The 22142-nt window shown below is 43.3% G+C and overlaps 1 protein-coding gene across 1 annotated transcript; it reads left to right on the top strand.

The window, feature by feature from the left end:
• Window positions 1-9358: 9358 nt before the first annotated feature.
• On the top strand, window positions 9359-18472 carry ACTA2 (actin alpha 2, smooth muscle). The gene is made up of 9 exons (XM_077258925.1): window positions 9359-9492; window positions 11654-11824; window positions 12515-12643; window positions 12732-12842; window positions 13228-13312; window positions 13506-13667; window positions 13750-13941; window positions 15147-15328; window positions 18134-18472. Exons 2-9 carry the CDS (start codon window positions 11696-11698, stop codon window positions 18275-18277), a joined length of 1134 nt encoding a protein of 377 aa, XP_077115040.1. The 5' UTR covers window positions 9359-9492; window positions 11654-11695; the 3' UTR covers window positions 18278-18472.
• Window positions 18473-22142: the final 3670 nt, after the last annotated feature.

Raw genomic sequence — 22142 nt, 5'->3', positions numbered from 1 at the left:
AATATTTCACCTATGAAAAGTGGTGAAATATTACAATCCAGCCATGGCCGATGCTGCAATATCATCGGCCATGGCTGGAAACCCTGATCTGCCCCCCCACCGCCACCGATCTACTCCCCAGTCCTCCGTCCTGTGCTCCGCTCCGCTCCATCCACTTGTCCGCTCCGATCCCACCCCCCGTGCTCCGATCCCACCCCCCATGCTCTGATCCCCCCTGTGCTCCGATCCCCCTCATACTTACCGGTGTCCGTCTGTCTGTTCCATGGGCGCCGCCATCTTCCAAAATGGCTGGCGCATGCGCAGTGCGCCCGCCGAATCTGCCGGCCGCCAGATTCGTTCCATGTTCATTTTGATCACTGTGATAAAACCTATCACAGTGATCAAAATAAAAAAAAATAGTAAATGAACCCCCCCTTTATCACTCCCATAGGTAGGGACAATAATAAAATGAAGAAAATATATTTACTTTTATTTTTCAACTAGGGTTAGGGTTAGAACTAGGGTTAGGGCTAGGGTTAGGGCTAGGGGTAGGGCTTGGGTTAAGGTTAGGGCTAGGTTTAGAATTAGGGTTAGGGTAAGGCTATGTGCACACGTATTCTGGTCCTCTGCGGATTTTTCCGCAGCGGATTTGATAAATCCGCAGTGCAAAACCGATGCGGATTTATCGCGGATTTACCGCAGTTTTTCTGCGAATTTCACTGTGGTTTTACAACTGCGGTTTTCTATAGGAGCAGCTGTAAAACCGCTGAGGAATCCGCAGAAAGAAGTGACATGCTGCGGAATGTAAACTGCTGCATTTCCGCGCAGTTTTTTCCGCAGCATGTGCACAGTGTTTTTTGTTTCCCATAGGTTTACATTGAACTGTAAACTCATGGGAAACTGCTGCGGACCCGCAGCTGCGGAAATGCTGCGGATCCGCAGCGTTGTCCGCAGCATGTGCACATACCCTTAGAATTAGGCTATGTGCACACGTTGCGCATCCGCAGTGGATTGGCCGCTGCGGATTCGTAGCAGTTTTCCATCAGGTTTACAGTACCTTTTAAACCTATGGAAAACCAAATTCGCTGTGCCCATGGTGCGGAAAATACTGCGCGAAAACGCTGCGTTGTATTTTCCACAGCATGTCAATTCTTTGTGCGGATTCTGCAGCATTTTACACCTGTTCCTCAATAGGAATCTGCAGGTGAAATCCACACAAAAAAACACTGGAAATCTGTGGTAAATCCACAGGTAAAATGCAGTGCCTTTTACCTGCGGATTTTTAAAAAATGCTGCGGAAAAATCTCACACGAATCCACAATGTGGGCACATAGCCTTAGGGTTAGGGTTGGAATTAGAGTTAGGGTTGGATTTAGGGCTAGGGTTGGAAATAGGGTTAAGATTAGGCTTGTGGTTAGGGTTATGGTTAGGGGTGTGTTGGGGTTAGGGTTGTGGTTAGGGGTGTGTTGGGGTTAGGGTTGTGGTTAGGGTTGGGTTAGGATTAGGGTTAGGGGTGTGTTGGGGTTAGGGTTGTGGTTAGGGGTGTGTTGGGGTTAGGGTTGTGATTAGGGTTATGGCTAGAGTTGGGATTAGGGTTAGGGGTGTGTTTGGGTTAGTGTTGGAGTTAGAATTGAGGGGTTTCCACTGTTTAGGCACATCAGGGGTCTTCAAACGCAACATGGCGCCACCATTGATTCCAGCCAATCTTGCGTTCAAAAATTCATATGGTGCTCCCTCCCTTCTGAGTCCCGACGTGCGCCCAAACACTGGTTTACCCCCACATATGAGGTACCAGCATACTCAGGATAAACTGGGCAACAACTATTGGGGTCCAATTTCTCCTGTTACCCTTGGAAAAATAAAAAATTGCTTGCTAAAACATCATTTTTGAGGAAAGAAAAATATTTTTTTATTTTCACGGCTCTGCGTTGTAAACTTCTGTGAAGCACTTGGGGGTTCAAAGTGCTCACCACACATCTAGATAAGTTCCTTGGGGGGTCTAGTTTCCAAAATGGGGTCACCTGTGTGGGGGTTTCTACTGTTCAGGCACATCAGGGGCTCTGCAAACGTAACATGATGCCCGCAGACCATTCCATCAAAGTCTGCATTCCAAAATGTCACTACTTCCCTTCCGAGCCCCGACGTGTGCCCAAACAGTGGTTCCCCCCCACATATGGGGTATCAGCGTACTCAGAACAAACTGGACAACAACTTTTGGTGTCCTATTTCTCCAGTTACCCTTGTGAAAATAAAAAATAGCGGACTAAAAAATCATTTTTGAGGAAAGAAAAATTATTTTTTATTTTCACGGCTCTGCGTTATAAACTTCTGTGAAGCAATTGGGGGTTTAAAGTGGTCACCGCACATCTAGATTAGTTCCACGGGAGGTCTAGTTTCCAAAATGTGGGGGAGCTCCAATGCTTAGGCACACAGGGGCTCTCCAAACGTGACATGGTGTCCGCTAACGATTGGAGCTAATTTTTCATTCGAAAAGTCAAATGGCGCTCCTTCCCTTTCGAGCCCTGCCGTGTGCCCAAACAGTGGTTTACCCCCACATGTGAGGTATCAGTGTACTCAGGAGAAATTGCCCAATACATTTTAGGATCCATTTTATCCTGTTGCTCATGTGGAAATGAATAAATTGAGGCTAAAATAAATTTTTGTGGAAAAATAAGTACTTTTTCATTTTACGGATCAATTTGTGAAGCACCTGGGGGTTCAAAGTGCTTACTATGCATCTAGATAAGCTCCTTGGGGAGTCTAGTTTCCAAAATGGGGTCACATGTGGGGGAGCTCCAATGTTTAGGCACACAGGGGCTCTCCAAATGCGATATGGTGTCCGCTAACGATTGGAGCTAATTTTTCATTCAAAAGTCAAATGGCGCTCCTTCCCTTCTGAGCCCTGCTGTGTGCACAAACAGTGGTTTACCCCCACATGTGAGGTATTGGTGTACTCAGGAGAAATTGCCCAACACATTTTAGGATCCATTTTATCCTTTTGCCCATGTGTAAATGAACAAATTGAGGCTAAAATAATTTTTTTGTGAAAAAAAAAGTACTTTTTCATTTTTACGGATCAATTTGTGAAGAACCTGGGGGTTCAAAGTGCTCACTATGCATCTAGATAAGTTCCTTGGGGGGTCTAGTTTCCAAAATGGGGTCACTTGTGGGGGAGCTCCAATGTTTAGGCACACAGGGGCTCTCCAAACGCGACATGGTGTCCCCTAAAGATTGGAGCCAATTTTTCATTGAAAAAGTCAAATGGCGCTCCTTCCCTTCCGAGCCCTGTCGTGCACCCAAACAGTGGTTCCCCCCCACATATGGGGTATCAGCATACTCAGGACAAATTGTACAATAACTTTTGGGGTCCAGTTTCTCTTTTTACCCTTGGGAAAATAAAAAAATTGTTGCTAAAAGATCATTTTTGTGACTAAAAAGTTAAATGTTCATTTTTTCCTTCCATGTTGCTTCTGCTGCTGTGAAGCACCTGAAGGGTTAATAAACTTCTTGAATGTGGTTTTGAGCACCTTTAGGGGTGTAGTTTTTAGAATGGTGTCACTTTTGGGTATTTTCAGCCATATAGACCCCTCAAACTGACTTCAAATGTGAGGTGGTCCCTAAAAAAAATGGTTTTGTAAATTTCGTTGTAAAAATGAGAAATCGCTGGTCAAATTTTAACCGTTATAACTTCCTAGCAAAAAAAAATTTTGTTTCCAAAATTGTGCTAATGTAAAGTAGACATGTGGGTAATGTTATTTATTAAATATTTTGTGTCACGTAACACTCTCATTTAACAGAATAAAAATTCAAAATTTGAAAATTGCAAAATGTTCAAAATTTTAGCCAAATTTTCATTTTTTTCACAAATAAACGCAAAAATTATCGACCTAAATTTGCCAATATCATGAAGCCCAATATGTCACGAAAAAACAATCTCAGAAAAGCTAGGATCTGTTGAAGCGTTCCTGAGTTATTACCTCATAAAGGGACACTGGTCAGAATTGCAAAAAACGGCCAGGTCATTAAGGTCAAAATAGGCTGGGTCATGAAGGGGTTAAAGTAAAATTTCTTGACAAAAAAGTTAAATGTTCAGTTTTTTCCTTCCACATTCCATTAATTCCTATGTATGAAGCCTCTAAAGAATTAATAAACTTTTTGAATGTGGTTTCGAACACCTTGAGGAGTGCAGTTTTTAAATGTTTCATTTTTGGGTATTTTCTGTCATATAGGCCTCTCAAAGTCACTTCAAATGTGATGTGGTCCTTAAAAAAAATGGTTTGGTAAATTTTGTTGGAAAAATGAGGAATCACTGGTCAATTTTAACCCTTCTAACTTCCTAACAAAAAAAAATTATGTTTCAAAAATGGTGCTGATATAAAGCAGACATGTAGTAAATGTTATTAATTAACTACTCTGTGTGACATAACTCTCTGATTTAAGAGCATACAAATTAAAAGTTTAAAAATTGCAAAATTTTCAAAATTTCCAAAATTTTCACAAATAAATGCAAGTCGTATTGAACAAATTTTACCACTATCATGAAGTACAATATGTCACGAAAAAGCAGTCTTAGAATTGGTGGGGACCGTTGAAGTGTTCCAGAGTTATTCCACATAAAATCATAGTCGTCAAAATTGTAAAAATTTCACCTGGTCAGGAAGGTGAAAACAAGCTTCTGGGTGAAGGGGTTTGGAGTGGCCCTCAAACGCAGGGCAGCGGGGTACTCGGTACCGGGTCTCTCTCTCGGTTCTGGGGATGTCACGGTGGCCTGGCCTGGTCCGTGGCCCTGCTAAGGGGCGCCCAATTAAAGTTGTAGATGACAGTGTAGGTCGCAGTAAATAACGAGGACACAGGGTTGCAGTCTCTTTACCTCTTTACTGAAGGCTTCGGCATCCGCAATCCAGAGCACTGCTAACAGGGCTGGCTGAGACCGGCCGGTCCGAAGGCACATCCAGAGTTCCCTTTACAGGTGGAAATCAGTAGCCTTCCTACCAGCGCCTGTGTGTTGTAGTACCTCCCTGCTGAGCACCACGGGATAGTCCTCACAACTGTCGTGTATGTTTCTGTTCTTTCTCTCTCCGTCCCCCAGATGATATGGATAGGACGCACCCGTATGACGGGGTAGGCCTGGAGTTATTTTATAGGGACCCTAGAGACGCCCCTCTCCCACAATTGCCTCCGTTGTCTTCGTTAGGTGTAAAGGTGAGACAGCCAACCTAAAGTTAACTGCCCTGCCGTAGTTCAAAGTAATGCGTAGAGTCTATTACTTCCTCGGCGTTCCGGCCACCGGCTACGCGCCTCAGAAGGATGTTGCTGATCTTGAGGCACGACTCCTTCTGGTTCTATCTCCTTTGTGCTGTGATCCCGTTTCTCACTTCTCCACAATATGCTTTGCTTCGTGTCCTTTCTTAGGAGTCTGCCGCTATACGGCTCCTTAACGATCTGTCTGTGCTAGGCCGCTGTCAGGATCCCACCCCTGACAGGTCCTCTCTCGAACTCTCCCCAGCTACTTTCTCCCTAACTTACTATCCAACCCCCAGTTTTACCCATGTGTGAGGAGTGGCCTAGTAGATAGGACCTTTTGCTCCCCCTGGCGGTCGGAGTGTGAAGTGTAATGTGTGTCTATGATACCTGCAAGGTGAACTCTTTTAGTGCAATCAGACGTACCATCACTCCCCCTGGTGGAAGAGCGACGTCACTGCAACGACCTGACTCTGGGGCGCTGCAGGTTAACTTCACTGAGCAGTCCAAGTTCATTTGTAGTTACACCGCAACATTTATCATGGTTACAGTATTTTCATCCTGAGCTATCCTACTGGTTAGCACTTCTGGACTCTGGGATATTCCACCTGGCTCTGACTTTCATATGTGGTTTCCCATCCGGCTTCCCCTTATGGGAAGAGAATAAAGCAGGCTTCTCCATGCCTAGTTTGGTCCTTAGGCCCCGGGTGTCCCGGGAAGATCCACTGAAGTTTGTCGCTGCCGTTCTCATGCTGCCACATCATCCATAATTACCCGTGCTTTCCATCCCTATGACCTTGAACTTCTGATCACTATACTTTTATCTAATCTCCTCGTCTAATCTAAAGCAGGAAGTGTTCCTTTTTTATTAACTACACCTCCCCTTCCATGTTGGCGCTGTTCCCAAATACTGTAACCGTACCTATACTATAGCTGTCTACTTCCCGAATCTTCTGTGCCCACCACTACACTGTTCCCCGTGCGCTGGGCCTCTCTGACCTTTCCCGATGCCTGTGCACTGCAGTACATTGCTCTGCCCTCAACAGGGAAGATAAGTACACCTGATCAGGAGCGCGATGCTGGGGAGCCTGTGAAGCAAGCAGGAGGGCGGCATCACAAGAAGATGGGAGGCATCGGACCCGTACCTGTGACACCCATCGGACCTGACCGCCCCCCAGGTGAGTATAATAAAACTTATTTTTCTTATCTCTCAGGTCGGATCGGGGGCTTATCTACAGCATTATAGAACGCCGTAGATAAGCCCTGAAAGGCAGTGGCCACATCTTATATCGGACAAAACAACTGACAGGTTCGCTTTAAGAGTTGGCCTCCAAAAGCAATATCTCCGGTAATAAGACCCCTCCCAGAATTCCCATTTAGTATGAATTTTGCTGCCCCCCAGAGTGTCTCCTTCAGTAATAATGCCCCCAGTGTGCCACACCCCTGCAGAAAATAATAAAGTTTATGCTCACGTGATATGATCCACAACATGTCCTATTTTGCCCTGAACTAACTAGCGTTCCGTAGCATCCAGCGTAATGCACTGACATCATTGCATGGCCTGCAAAGGACAGTGATGTTTTGTAGGTCGCCGGCCTACAGCAGCTTGTACAGGATCGAAGTGAATCAGATCATAGTGGTGCTCCTCAGAGATCTGGGGCCTGAGCCCAAGACCTTTAGCACTTACTGACACAACAAGGCCAGACATAAGCGAATGTAGAGCTACAGTTATATATCTCTGCCATTGAATGTCACTCTAAAAACATATGATGGCCTTAGGGATTATTACTATGTTGTAGTCCTGTCAAGGTTTATTCTGCAATGTTTCTGAATTTTTTTTAGAAATGTCTTGATTTGGGTGGTAAGGTAACCCGTGACCATGTTTAGCACAGCCCTTCATCCTTTCTCTGCATATGCGCCACATGTGTTCACATGATGCCTCAATCTGGCACGCTGTCACCATACAATATCCATATGGCTAAATTATAGCAGGTTAGATGATGGGATACAGACTTTACATGATTTTCCTACCTTCTTCAAATTATACAGCCACATGAAGTACGACAAGTGTAAGGTCTTAGGAATATCCGCTGCTCTCAGTCAACATGTGGCCCACAGACAATTACAAAGCAGATAAAGGGAATTATCCCTGTGTGGCATTTTGATTTTATGTAGTGAGTTATATGCAAAATGGATATGGTTTCTGCAAACAATGGTGCGATCCTTGAGGAAACTATGGTAGCAGGGACATCCCACGTAAATCCTAATGCCCTTTGATTATTCCATTCACACCAATTGTCTCCATACATTGAATTATTTGCTTTACTTACTTGATACTAAACTTGATACTTGATACTCTACTTCTTCATTTGACAGCAGAACTAAAGAATACCAATAAGGTAAGAGTAGTACAAGGAAACAGTTTATTGCTCATGGAGTGCATTTCAAGAATACCGTCCTGGTGAGATCAGAGCACCCGTATGAGGTCTCTTTAGTAAACAGCAGTAGATCTGTCATGTCCATTGTGTTTTCGTCATAGTTTGGAGGTCAGCGTAGAGAATATAAGGTATTTCCATCTCCAATGTTTATCGTCTCAGACTGTGAAGGCTTTTAGGAACATGATCAAATTGAAAATGTAGCCCCATCTACGTTATAAAGTTACAGAAGCTGAGCACATTAATATATCATTTTGTTAGAAAAAAATTTTTTAAAAAAATATTTATTTATTTAAATCCCTGGTTATTCTTGGCTCTCCTGGTCAAGTAGGCATTTAAAATCAGCGACTGTTGCATACTTATGTATCACTGATTAGGACCACTCAGTTCCCTGAAAAGCCCAAAATGAGAAGAGATTTTAATAAAAATAAAATTGGTACCAAAAACCTCAAATTTGACTTGGACCACAGTACAGATTTCCATAGATTTAAAGTCCAATCCCTGTGTTGATTGGCCTAAATAAGTCTTCTCGTTTGATGCTCTCACTAGTTGTCTCTTTGCAGAAATTTGACCATAAAATCCTACTTCTAGCATTCTGATCAGAAGATGTTGAGGTGTGTCTCCTACTTGATAATGGTGCATCATTTATTAGGGCTATTATCTAACTTGCTGTCAATTTGCAGTTTCTGAAGCTGGTAACATTAATGAACTTATCCTCCGCTGCAGAGGTACTTCTTGGACTTCCTTTTCTGGTGCGGTCCCTAATTGGAGCCAGTTGCATCATATTGACAAAGATTTTCATTACTGCAGTTGAGGATACCTCCATTGTTCTAGCAATCTTCCTGATTGACTGACTCTTGCCTTACCGTTATGATAGACTGTCGTTTCTCTTCGATGAGTGGATCTTGCCATATCCTGGCTTAGAATAGTTGTGGAATAGGGTTCAGCACTATATGTATTGTGTCCCAACTTCCTCTGCAAAACACACCTGATTGTCTCAAACACTTTCTGATGTCTAGAGGTTCCACAGTTGAGCCCTTGATGAAGCTCAACTGTGGTGTCTATTCCAGGTGTCTACATAATCAAGCTGCTTAAGAAAATTCTAGAGGCTTGTAAAGATGTCACCAGTACAGAGGGGGTCTTTGAGGATTCTAAGGAAAAAAAAAACATGTTCTGGTTTGTATATTGCTTTTCTTTACTCCTTATATGTTCTTTTGTGGCTTTGCTGTCATCAGTCTGAATCCACAATGTGCACACCCCAAAATTAATAAGGAAAACCAATGCATGAACAGGTGTGATCAGTACTATATGTATTGAGCACCACATTAGCAGCATTCTTACTCGTATAGTTAAAGCAGCAGGGATTTGTGTGTCACTCCCTTTCTGGAGAGCAGATTCCTATATGAACTGGTACATTCACAGCACGCACAACACCTTTCTCCCGACAGACGTACAATGTATCTGCCCTGTATGGAAGTATGATTACTCGATGCCAGGGGGCGGCCTGTCAGTAGTACAGTATGTCAGTATTTTACCAGCTGTCCCGAATTTTTACATTTGTTTATATTCCACAGCTGAAATCTCCTCCTGTTTCTTGAGTACTATACTGGAATGCAATGGAAGAGACCCAGGGTCCTCATCCACCCAGATTAGAGGTTTTTGTCTTGAGGTCCCTATATGGATGTGTTAGAGTGAGAGATGGGGTAGAAGTCTGTCTGTGCTCCTTCTTTGGGAAGCTGGTGGGAGGAGAACAGGCCAACAGACTATATAGTCAAACATGTTCCAGATTTCCAGTGCACCATCCCGGAGCAGCTAACCCCAGCAAAGCACTGTCAGGGTAAGTGATACCCAGTCACCGGTACACCGAGCTCCTACTGCCTCTGCAATGGGATTGGGCATGATATATGACTCTTCTTTCATCTTTCCTTATGCTATCATTTCCTTCGTATTACTTGGGGGCTTCATGAATGGCTGAAATAAAGACCTAGCAGAGCTGAGATTGTCTTATGGTTCAAGTCATAGTGAAATCATACTGTGAATTCACACCAGACGGCCCTAAACCAGTTTGAAAGAAACCCAAATACTAAAACGACAAGTTCAGCTCTGCTACATTTGTAAATTCTAACTGAACGCGTGCACTTTAAACTATATTTTCATATGGTTTGGGACTTTTCCCTTAATTTTAAAGAAAACTGGAAGCAGATGCTTAACCATGTGTTGCCTGGAAGGAAGTAGGACTCAGTACAGCAAAGCAAATGTTTGATAAATGCTGGAAATGACTAGGGTTATGTGCAGACAGGTCCAGAGGAGAATCATGGTCATGTTCTTGCAAACGTCGGATTACTAATATAGGCCTGCACTCCATATGACAGTTTGACAGGAGAGGATACCTGCCTTTATGATGTAGCAGGGCTGAGATTGTTTTCCCGTCCCGTTGAGGCTGCATATGTGCATAGTCATAGTTCTGTGGGTTATAGTCGCTCCGCAGGTTTAGTCTGCATTCCTGTGCCGAGTTATGTCAACTGTCAAACTCAACTCTGCTACAACCGTACTGATCAGTTTGGTGGTCTATGACTAAATATGGTGCGTGCTTGGAGTAGTTTTGTAAATCTGATTTTTTTCCGCTAACCCCTCCCCGGCTGCCTTTTTTTTTTTTGTGGCTGGCAGTGAGTCTTGGATGTGAGTTTGAACGAACAAAACCCCTGACCTGGAATTCTGCTCCCAAAACAGAGGTTTGACAGACTATTGCCTAATTAGGAAATGGATATTATGAGCAGCCACTTCCATCATGTGTGGCATGTAGGACAGCAATGCCTGCGTACTCCCTAACAAACAACTACATCCCCAGCCATGCTTTTTAGACAACCTTTTATTTATTTTGAGTTTCAATTTTTTTTTTTTTTTTTTTGCAAATGGGACAGAAGTTAGAACAGATGTAAAGTAAGAAACTAATTTTTAAAGGGGTTTTCAGCATTTAGAAAAGTTTACAGATGAGTCATTGCTATTGTGAAATATGAAGATGTTCAAACTTGCTGAAACAATTTATTATTTTCTTTTCTTATGAAATCTCACAAACTGGAAACCTAGTATGCTGTTAATAGAGATAGCACTAGAGGGTGCGGTCAGAGTGCAGGTGCTATCGCATAGGGATTTCCCATAGGGAATTTCTTGTACAGTGTTGTGCGACTATAAATAACAGCACGCCCTTTCCCCTTGTTCTGCTTTAGTTTGTTTTTTGTCTCCTCTGAGATAATAACTTGGCTAATAATTACCAGATCTAATCTAGGAATATAGTCTAAGAAAAATTGGCACATAAAACAAATTTAAAATATTTTGACCTTTCAATTTTACCTAAACAGATTTAATAATTGTCACAAGGAATATTTATCTCTAAATAATTTTCCTGCAAACTTCATTACTCATCATACATGATTCTCTTTGTAGAAATTACAAAAGCCTAACAAAGCCCAAGCCGGGACTCCTCAGGGGCGTATCTGGGGGGTGAAGTGGGTGGAGCAACTATGGCATGTTCCATAGGCGGGAGATGATTGGGGGATCTTCCCCTGGCCAGGATATTTAGATACAGGCCTAGGAGGAAGAAACTGAACCTTCGCTCATGGTGAAAGAAAGCCTGGCTACAGCTCTGGGCCACCTCATTGCTGAACCTGAGTACATTTGTAAAGAAGTGGAAGAGCTGTCGACACCCACCATCTCTTGAAGATCCGATAGTAATAGGGTGCCCTGGGCGTTACACCTTTAGGGGCCATAATTGTCATGATGGGGCACATGAAGCTCCCAGCTTCTGGATCATACCAATGTATCCATTAATTATTTTTTTTCTGAGAAAACTCATCAACTTTAGATCATAGCTGATAAAAAATAAATAGAGAGTGGCATGTAATTTACTCTGAGATCGTGATTATTTAATATTTTAAGTAAAATCTTTACTAACTCCTATGTCTGCTCCCTTACATATCTCTGGCACCTTTCCTCCACAGGTTTCTTGTTTGAGAGGCTCGAGTAAGTTATAACAAAGCAAAATGTGCGACGAAGAAGATACTACTGCATTGGTGTGTGACAATGGTTCTGGACTTTGTAAGGCTGGCTTCGCTGGGGATGACGCTCCGAGAGCCGTATTCCCTTCCATCGTGGGTCGCCCCAGACATCAGGTAAAAGAAGAGACCTTGAAAGTTTCTTTGTAGTATCATTATATCCTATCAATAACAGTCATATTACTATATATTACATTTCTAATTCTGTCTACTACACTAGCTTCTTGGTTTCCTATATATTTTCCATTTGGGATGTGATATCCTTTTTACATTTCCATATTGAATCCTACTCTTCATGTCTATGACATTTTAGGATTATTCACCATAGCACTCCTTATCTTGCCTATCACACAGAGTCTAAGATGGATACGTAGGCTCCAATTCATCAAGCAGTTATTGCAAAATTTCTGAGCAACTCGTGTGCATAAACGTGATGTGACTTTGTTTATATGCCAGTCTCGGCCATCATTGACAAAGTTTTGGAAAGTGGGTGTGGCTTTGGTAGGAGGAGGCGTGGCCAAGCACAGCTGACGAAGTTATCATACTTTGCCACCAACTAGGGGCGTAAATTACAATCGAAAGATGCATCAAATTCATGATGAGGCATCTAAGTGAATTTGGGTCATCTTACTCCCACAAATGGTACAAAACACCAGTCTTGATGAATCGGAGCTATATACATTTAGTAATACACACATACATCTATATACCAATTATAAAACACTACCCCTACTACACTCATAACCGCTTCACTTCCACTAATTCTCCAAAGTTCATATGGATAATCTGTTCTTTCTGCTTACACAGGGTGTGATGGTAGGTATGGGTCAGAAGGACAGCTATGTTGGTGATGAAGCTCAGAGCAAAAGAGGTATCCTCACACTGAAGTACCCTATTGAACATGGCATCATCACAAACTGGGATGACATGGAGAAGGTATGTCAGTCGGTTAATGCATTTATTGTAATAAACTAGGAATAAAATACCAGTAATATGTAAATCAATGTCATTTTTTTCTCTAAAGATCTGGCATCACAGTTTCTACAATGAATTGCGTGTGGCTCCAGAGGAGCACCCAACCCTTCTCACAGAGGCTCCTTTGAATCCCAAAGCAAACCGTGAAAAAATGACCCAGGTACAAACAATAGAATTATAGAGCATCATATTTAATATACCCTCATTCGGCAAAATTATTTCTACCATTAGACCAAAAAGTCCAAAAATTGTTAGATATAGATGAAAGACACCTTTTTTCACTTGTGGCAATGTTTAAAGTCAGTGCCCTAGGCCTAATTCAAAATACCCTTGTCATGACTGTGTATCTTATTGGTGCCCTCAGCACCTAGGTCAAATATTCGGCTAACCCATATACCTACACTCCTGGTAAAAGACATACCAGTAGCTTCTCTATAAGGATATCCCCCAAAACTTGAGAGTATTCTGAGTAGTTGTCTTCTAGACTTTTGGTTTACAGAATGTGCTTTTAACGTGTCTTCTCATCACTCGTGCTTTACTTGCAGATTATGTTTGAAACCTTCAACGTACCAGCAATGTACGTTGCTATTCAGGCGGTGCTATCCCTTTATGCTTCTGGCCGTACAACTGGTAAGTAAAACTCAGGACTGGAAACAAGTAACCACAATAATAAACTATTTAATCTCAGGGAACCTCAGCTAAAATTCTGAGCCAACCAATAGAATATCTAGAGCTCAATCACTTAGCTGTGAAGATTTGCTGTAGGATTGTCATATCCAGTAAACAAAAATACGTCAATTGACCAACGATTCCTCTTTTTTAGGTATCGTACTTGACTCTGGTGATGGTGTCACCCACAATGTACCAATTTATGAAGGTTATGCCCTCCCACATGCCATTATGCGTCTTGATCTGGCTGGTCGTGACCTAACAGACTACCTCATGAAGATCTTGACTGAACGCGGCTATTCTTTTGTAACTACTGGTAAGACTAATGGTTTCCCATAAGTTACCCTTCACTAGGGACAACAAACAATAGTGATCATTGCCTTTTCTCCTCTGTATAGCTGAAAGAGAAATTGTCCGTGACATTAAAGAGAAACTGTGCTACGTCGCTTTGGACTTCGAAAATGAAATGGCCACTGCCGCCTCTTCTTCTTCCCTTGAAAAGAGCTATGAACTTCCGGACGGTCAGGTCATCACCATTGGCAATGAGAGGTTCCGCTGCCCTGAAACTCTCTTCCAGCCATCCTTCATTGGTGAGTTCATTCAATGAATTTTCATTATGGTGTCATTAATGAGATGGACTGCCGACAGCCTTCAGCCACATTCACACGTTTGGTCAGTAGTTTACATCAGTATTTGTAAGCCAAAACCAGGTGAGGAACAAGCAGAGGAAAAGTATAATAGTCACCTCTTCTGTATTTATCACCCACTCCTGGTTTTAGCTTACAAACAAGAGGTAAAATACTGACCAAATACTGAATGTGTGAACGTGGCCTTAGACTCTTGTCACGTGTCAGACATTCAGTTTCTGTCTTCTGTTTTAGAAACAGACTATGAAATAAATGATCAATTATGGAATCGAAATGAGCTCCATTTTTAAAACATAAGAGAAAAGTCCTGTATGCGGAACTTTTTCTTCAGTTCTAAAAAAAATGGAACACCATAATCAATGGGGCCTCTGTGCTTCTGTTTGCATAAGTGATGCAATGGATCACTTAAAGGAAAACTCATCAGGATTCATCCCTGGATGGTATAGGAGCATATTTTTTGTCTCCTAATACCCTCCTTAATGATGCCTGTATTAAACCTATATGCTAAATATACGTGTCTAAAAATTAAGTTTAATTGTCCCTGCTTTCCCTGCCTGCGGTCACCGAACTATCCTGGGACTGGACCACTGTCAATCAATACCACTGTGCTGGTGGAGTATGCCCACAGCAATGTAACTGACATCTTGGCGTGTGTACAGAGCAGGGAGGCGGAGAAACGGGACAGATCCTTCTCCACCTCCTTGCTCTACCCGCACATGTCAGGATGTCTGTGGGCATGTTCCCCCCGACTAGTGCCAATGGTCCCGCACTAGTCCTGTGACCACAAGCAGGGAGAGCAGGATCAGTTCAATTTAGTTTATAAGCACTTCCATTTTTGTGTTTAGAGCTAATGTCAGCATCATTAAAGAGGGTGTTAGGAGGTAATAAAGCGCTCCCAATACCTGCTGGGGGTAAATCCTGATGACAGGTTCCCTTGATTCCGTTGTTTACAAATAGAACAAACAAACGGAATGTCTGATCAGACATGTGACCAGAGCCTTACCGTTAGGTTCCCCATCGAGGCATCATTAACCATTAAATTACCACGACTATTTTGTCACTGGTTCATCCACCGGTCTTTTATCACTACATTAAGATGAGTGAACAGTAGTCACATGTTAACCTATAAATCTCATCACATTACACAGGAATGGAATCTGCTGGTATCCATGAAACCACTTACAACAGCATCATGAAATGTGACATTGATATCAGGAAGGATCTGTACGCCAACAATGTACTGTCAGGAGGTACCACCATGTACCCTGGCATTGCTGACAGAATGCAAAAAGAAATCACTGCTTTGGCTCCCAGCACAATGAAAATTAAGGTAAATATTCTACATTAATGAGCCCCTGCATGGCTTTCCAATTTCTCCACAGTCAGTCTAGTATTACAGTATAAATGTATTATATATATATATATATATATATATATATATATATATATATATATATATATATATATATATAGCTTTATAGCATTTTCTATATTCTTGGCTTTGGGTCATATATGTGTACATCTTCTAAGTTAAAGAAAAGGAAGTGTTTAGCAAATTTCTGTGCATCTGGAGGCAGTAAACCACATATAAAAGCGAAAATTAAACACTAATCTTCATAATGGGGGTTTCCACCTTTCAGTTAAAGCAAATCTTTGTTTCACCTTTGCTAAATCTGACCATATTGTGTGCGTGGTAGGCCACAGAATAAAGTCCTACAGCTGAAAATTAGATGACAATACAAGCGTTTGCTGGTAAGACAGAAACATAGCGGGCAGCAAGAATCCAAAAGATAACTAGTCACTGCTCAACTCAGAGCTGATGTAATCAGGGACAGCACACAAATGTAGCAGAGCTGGGTATGCTATTTGGCATTCAGCACAATCTACTTTTATATGTGTGGTGCAATAAGGGTTCACCTTGGGAACTATGACCATCCAGAGCTATTATGATGCCTTGACGATGCACCCCAATTGCAGTAGATAAATGACTTATTCAGCACTGCTATATCTGTAGACAAAGTGAGTCAGAGAGCAGCAGCAATTTACTTAGGGTACAGCCAAATAGTGCAGCTGAATTTCCTTCCATAGTTTCATAGCAAGTGGGTGGATCTTTGGCTGCGTTGCCACTGCACTCCCACCACTATAGCCTTATGTACTATTCTGTTTATTTTAGGTGGCTGTTATTATCACAGTTGACCTTGAGACCTGTATAAGTAGACATATAACTATGGGCTGCATAAACCAAACAGTCCTGAATTTTTGGAAACAATCATGTCAAATTTTGTCATTTTCCTAACCAAAAAGAGGGTTACATAATAATCAAAAGTTGTTATACCCACCCACTTTTAGGTGTTCCTGGGGTGGGACTGATGGGTGGGCTTAACATGAACCAATCCATGCAGGAGAACTTGCAGCAGAATGTCTGTGTCTGCCTCCAGCTCCTTCCTCCTCCTCACCTCCCCAGAGACCTTGTAGAATCATCAGCAGTCATCTCCTAACTCAGTAATGTGAAAATCCGCCCTCACTGAATACACATTTCACCTATGAATTAATAGTGAAAGAACAGTCCAGGAGGAGAAAGAATGAGATTTAGGGTACCGTCACACAGTACCATTTTAATCGCTACGACAGCACGATCTGTGACGTCGCAGCGTCGTATGATTATCGCTCCAGCGTCATAGACTGCGGTCACACTTTGCAATCACGGCGCTGGAGCGATGCCGAAGTCCCCGAGTAACCAGGGTAAACATCGGGCTACTAAGCGCAGGACCGCGCTTAGTAACCCGATGTTTACCCTGGTTACCAGCGTAAACGTAAAAAAAACAAACAGTACATACTCACATTCCGGTGTCTGTCCTCCGGCGTTCTGCTTCTCTGCACTGTGTAAGCACCATAGCCGGAAAGCAGAGCGGTGACGTCACCGCTGTGCTCGCTTTCTGGCTGGCCGGCGCTCACAGTGCAGAGAAGCTGAGACGCCGGGGGACAGACACCGGAATGTGAGTATGTACTGTTTGTTTTTTTTACATTTACGCTGGTAACCACGGTAAACATCGGGTTACTAAGCGCGGCCCTGCGCTTAGTTAACCGATGTTTACCCTGGTTACAAGCGAACACATCGCTGGATCGCTGTCACACACAACGATCCAGCGATGACAGCGGGAGATCCAGCGACGAAACAAAGTTCCAAACGATCTGCTACGACGTACGATTCTCAGCAGGATCCCTGATCGCTGCTGCGTGTCAGACACAGCGATATCGTAACGATATTGCTAGAACGTCACGAATCGACCTGTCGTAGCGATCAAAATGGTACTGTGTGACGGTACCCTTACTATAGTTCCTTATCATCGCTATTGATTTATGAAAAAAAGTATACTAAGGTCACACTTTACACATGATAACATGCACAGCCTAACAAGAAAGTGAGGCATAATTCATTGTACATTATATTCTCAATGTGGAGGTAAAAAAGATAACTGACAGGTTCCCATATAGTCTAAATATACAGAACATTGATCTGACAAGTCATCTAGACTACAGATGTGACTTTTATAGGTTTGGAATTTTGTGTGCAGTAAATATGGGATCTAAGGGATAACATGTCTCCTGCTGCAGAGTAACAAGCCAGGCCTGTCATGTCAGAGTGAGGAGACTTATACACCGTGCATGGTCCTCTGGGAAATTAAATATGCAAATTACCTCTTCAGCTATTGCTACTTCCAAAAGGTAGCACTAGAGTTCTAGTCAGGCTCGGACTGTCCCATAGGAAGAACAGGGGAATCCCCCGGTGGGCCCCTGTGCAGATCTGGGCCCCCAACCCCACTGTATGGGCAGTACTTGGCATTATTTACTTGATTCACTCTGTACAGAAAAAAACAGCATCTCATCATTCATGAACCAAACTACCCAGTTTATTATTATGTAGAGATATAGGTAAATTTGGGAAAGAGGGTAGTGTAATATTTGTATGCAGGTGAAAAATGGGCACCCCCAAAGTCATTATTACTGGTGGGCCCTTGGCACCCCAGTCTGACACTGGTTCTAGTCCTCTTCTTCTCTGAAGAGGCAATTTGCATGTACTGTAAATAGAATTACAAACTCCGTCAGCCGCTGACTTGTCCTTTTGTCCCTGCAGATCATAGCTCCTCCAGAACGCAAGTACTCTGTGTGGATTGGTGGATCCATCCTGGCTTCCCTGTCTACCTTCCAGCAGATGTGGATCAGCAAACCAGAATACGATGAAGCCGGCCCCTCCATTGTGCACCGCAAATGCTTTTAAATGTCCTTTCTTTTTATATTGTCTTCAATTCCAAGTTATATCTTCAAGTGTACTCCACGTACATGGCCACCATTTCATTCCAAAATATGTCTTAGGCGCTAATTCGACAAAGTATTTTTTTTTTGTTTTGTTTGTTATGAATAAAGCTTAATCTATTCTACAAATGAATTAGTAAATGGTTTACGTTATAACGGACTGTACTGTGTATGTGAATGCTGTTAGAGCGGCGCCTACTGGTCAATCTATGAATTACAAACACTGGTGGAAAAAAAAAAGTATACATATTTAGTGATCGACTTATTGCAGTTTTCCTAAGGAGTTACAGTGTCATAGAGGAAGGCTGGAGATCCCATAACTGAGAGGTGGCATCTAATAATCTTACCTGTATGGTACAGTATTTAATATAACAGGTGTTGATACAGCTAATGCAGAACCTCTTTTTAAAAGGAATTGGAGCAAAGATTTGGGTTCTGCAGCATCTGAAGTGTGAAGTACAACAACTTTGTCATAGGTAGGTTTTCCTATTCTTTGGTAAAGATTCAGTTCACTAATCAAACCCTACATCTAGTGTCCCCCAGTCAGGGCCGGCTCCAGGTGTTTGAGGGCCCCGGGCGAAAGAGTCTCAGTGCCCCCCCTTTAACACATACCGTGATTCATGATGCACCGATACAGCAGAGAAATATAGGTACAGTACAATGCCAGATTTCACTTCTTACGTGAGTGATAGCTATTGTACATTCTACAATACCACACAGCAGAGGGGCTTTATATAAGTCATCCCCTTATATGCCAATTATGCGAGAGCGATGCGCGAGCCTTGCATTGCATCACCCGAAACATCTGTATTTCTATGCAGCTGCACACTCCTGTCCAAAGAACGGGCGGCTGTGCAGGGTGAAGTGATGCGAGGCTCTCGCAAGTGGAACTCCGAGTCCGACCTAATATATAGTAATGATTGGTCACTTAGTCACTTACTAGTCCAGGTGTGTGTTCTGGAAAATAAGTCCTGATAGTGGCGATTCTGCACTATGTCACTGTTGGAGTAGGTGACATGTAGATCCTGTGCTTTAGCAGATGGCTAACTCTGGTGATCTAAGGTCCACAGGTCTCAGGGTATCAGTACTTATTGTAAAACAATGGGGAGACAAAGAGCGCAATAGGGTCTTATCCACGTTACACAGAGGAGAATATACACCAAATTTGCTCACCTGGTTAGGATGAGATTAGAGCATGTTGATAGCGGCTGCTGCAGATCCACAGGTCTTCACCGACCAGAGAGAATAATGTCTTCAAAGGGAAATTTTGTAGTTAATATTCCGCGCTGTATCAGTACTTGTCATATTAGAGGCAAATCAACATTATAGAATACTTTTGGGTTTTCATTGGCTGTAAGCCATAATCATCTACAGTAACAGAAATAAACACTTGAAATAGATCACTATGTTTATAATGACTATATAATATACGAGTTTCATTTTTTGTATTGAGGAACTGAAATAAATTAACTTTGATGATATTCTAATTTTTTCTAAACTAAATTAGTGAAGTTTCAGAAATTCATAAACTGTAGGCACTGCTTCAATATTTGAAGACCCCATGCTGAATATGGATGAGGTGTGCAAGTGCAGCGCCCCAGAGTCCTGGTCGTTGCAGTAATATTGTTCTTCCACCAGGGGGAGTGATATTACGTCTGAAGGCAATAAAGGAGATCTCTTTGCCAGGTATCACAAACTATACACCACACTTCACACTCCAGTCCACCAGGGGGAGCTATGCTCCTATCTATTAGGGCACTCCTCACAATTAGGGTGGGATCCTGTCAGAGAGAGGCCTAGACAGAGAGCCACGGAGCTGCGCCTGCCCCACGTGCGGCAGCATCCTAAGGAAGGACATGAAAGGGAATTGTATTGTAGCGGGTGAGAAACGAAGTCATAGCACAAGGATAGGAATCCAGAAGGAGTTCTGCCCTGCAAAAGGCTGCCTCCTTCTGAGGCACAGAATCCGGTAGCCGGAACACCGAGGGAGCAATCGTCTCCAAGCCTTGCTTCAGAGACCAGCAGGACAGTTAGTTCCACGTTGGCTGCCCGACCATATACCCAGGAGGCACGGTGGCAACTTGTGGGGGCTGGGGCATCGTAGGGTCCCTGTAAAAAGCCTCAGGCCATCAGTCATACGGGTTTGTCCTATCCATACCATCTGGGGGACAGAGAGAAAGAGACATTCCATCTACAATAGTTGTGAGGACCTTACCGAGAAGCTCAGCAGGGAGGTACTACAACACACAGGCGCTAGAGGAAGGCTATTGAATTCCACCTGGATAAGGGGACTCTGGATTTGCCTTCAGACCGGCCGGACTCTTCCTACCCTGTGGTCCGTACCTTGGACTGTGGACACTGAAGCCTTCAGTAAAGGTAAAGAGACTGCAACCTTGTGTCCTCGTTCTTCACTGCGCCTCACACCATTCACCATCTACACTCTGGGAAGCCCTGGGGATACACTTCACCTGTGGGAAGGTATACCATCTAGCTGCTATAACATCACCCCAGCGGACCTCTAAGCAGCGTCGGTCACCCTGACCGAATACCACAGGTGGTGACACGAACATTATCCCCATAAGAACTATTCCTTTTATTGGACACCCCTCAAAGGGCCACGGACCGGGTCGGGCCACCATGACATCTGTTATGATCCGGTGACCCTGGATCCGCATGAGACTATCTCTGGAGTAGGTGGTACCTGTACTGACCGCAATCCTAATACTGACACCGCAACTAGAAGTAGCCGTGGGATGTACCTAACCAGGCCTAGACACCTCGACACAGCCGGAGGACTAAATACCCCTAAAGATGGAAATGGGAAATCCTATCTTGCCTCAGAGCAGAGCCCCAAAGGATAGGAAGCCCCCCACAAATATTGACTGTGAGTTTAAGAGGAAATACGTACACAGGCAGAAAAAACAGTTTAGCAAAAGAGGCCCTTCTAGCTAGATAGAAAGGATAGGACAGAGTTCTAAGCGGTCAGTATTAAAACACTAGAAAATTCCACAGCAGAAAATACTATATACTACATCTAACTAAAGACATAGGATGTATATCTGCATCTCCAGAGAAACCAGCATGACAGAAAAATCCAAACAAGTCAAGCTGGACAAAAACACAATAGATTGCACTGCACATAAAAGCACACTGCATGCGTGCTACAGAGAACCAAAACAAGGCACTTATCTTAGCTGAAATGACAGCAGGGCAGTGGAGCCAGACAGAGATGCAATCCCTCCAAGGTACAATGGGCAACTGGCAGGGATTGATGGATCCTACAAACCTAAATACCTAATAGAGCTGCAATAAGCAGAAACACCTGCCCTGGCCTACAATCCAGAGACCACTGCACTGCCACTAACAACCACCGGAGGGAGCCCAAGAGCAGAATTCACAACAGACATCCCCCGAACCAAAGGACCCGGTACCGAGTACCCCGCTGCCCTACTGGGGGCGCTCCACAAGCAGTGTATGGCAGCAGCATCTCTATTGAGCGTGCACACTAGTTTTTCATTTCGGCAACATACAAGTGTGCGTTACCTTCCTGTGCAGTGAGAAGGGCACAAAGTCATCACTGTGCAGGGCGAGAATGTGCAGGGTGAGCATGTGCAGGGTGAGCATGTGCCTGTCCTGTAGCTCCACCGCTTCTCCCTGCCATCAGTGGCACTCAGTTACACTGGACACACTAGGGGGAGCAGTGTTTAAAGGGAAATGTAGTTTTTAGAAGGATGTCAGAGGGTCACTTAATCTGAAGCCCTGGCCATCTGACAATATAAAGGGCTACAAAAATACTAGGGTAGGGTGCCCATCTACAAAAGGAAATACGA

Source organism: Ranitomeya variabilis, chromosome 4 (genome assembly GCF_051348905.1).
Source record: "Ranitomeya variabilis isolate aRanVar5 chromosome 4, aRanVar5.hap1, whole genome shotgun sequence".
Classification (NCBI taxonomy): Eukaryota; Metazoa; Chordata; class Amphibia; order Anura; family Dendrobatidae; genus Ranitomeya; species Ranitomeya variabilis.
This window is presented reverse-complemented; position numbering and strand designations above follow the sequence as displayed.

Coding starts and splice junctions, on each gene's coding strand:
- ACTA2 (XM_077258925.1), top strand. CDS start 11,696: ATGTGCGACGAAGAAGATACTACTGCATTGGTGTGTGACAATGGTTCT. Junction 12,644..12,731: donor ACTGGGATGACATGGAGAAG/GTATGTCAGTCG, acceptor TTTTCTCTAAAG/ATCTGGCATCACAGTTTCTA. Junction 13,942..15,146: donor CTTCCAGCCATCCTTCATTG/GTGAGTTCATTC, acceptor CACATTACACAG/GAATGGAATCTGCTGGTATC.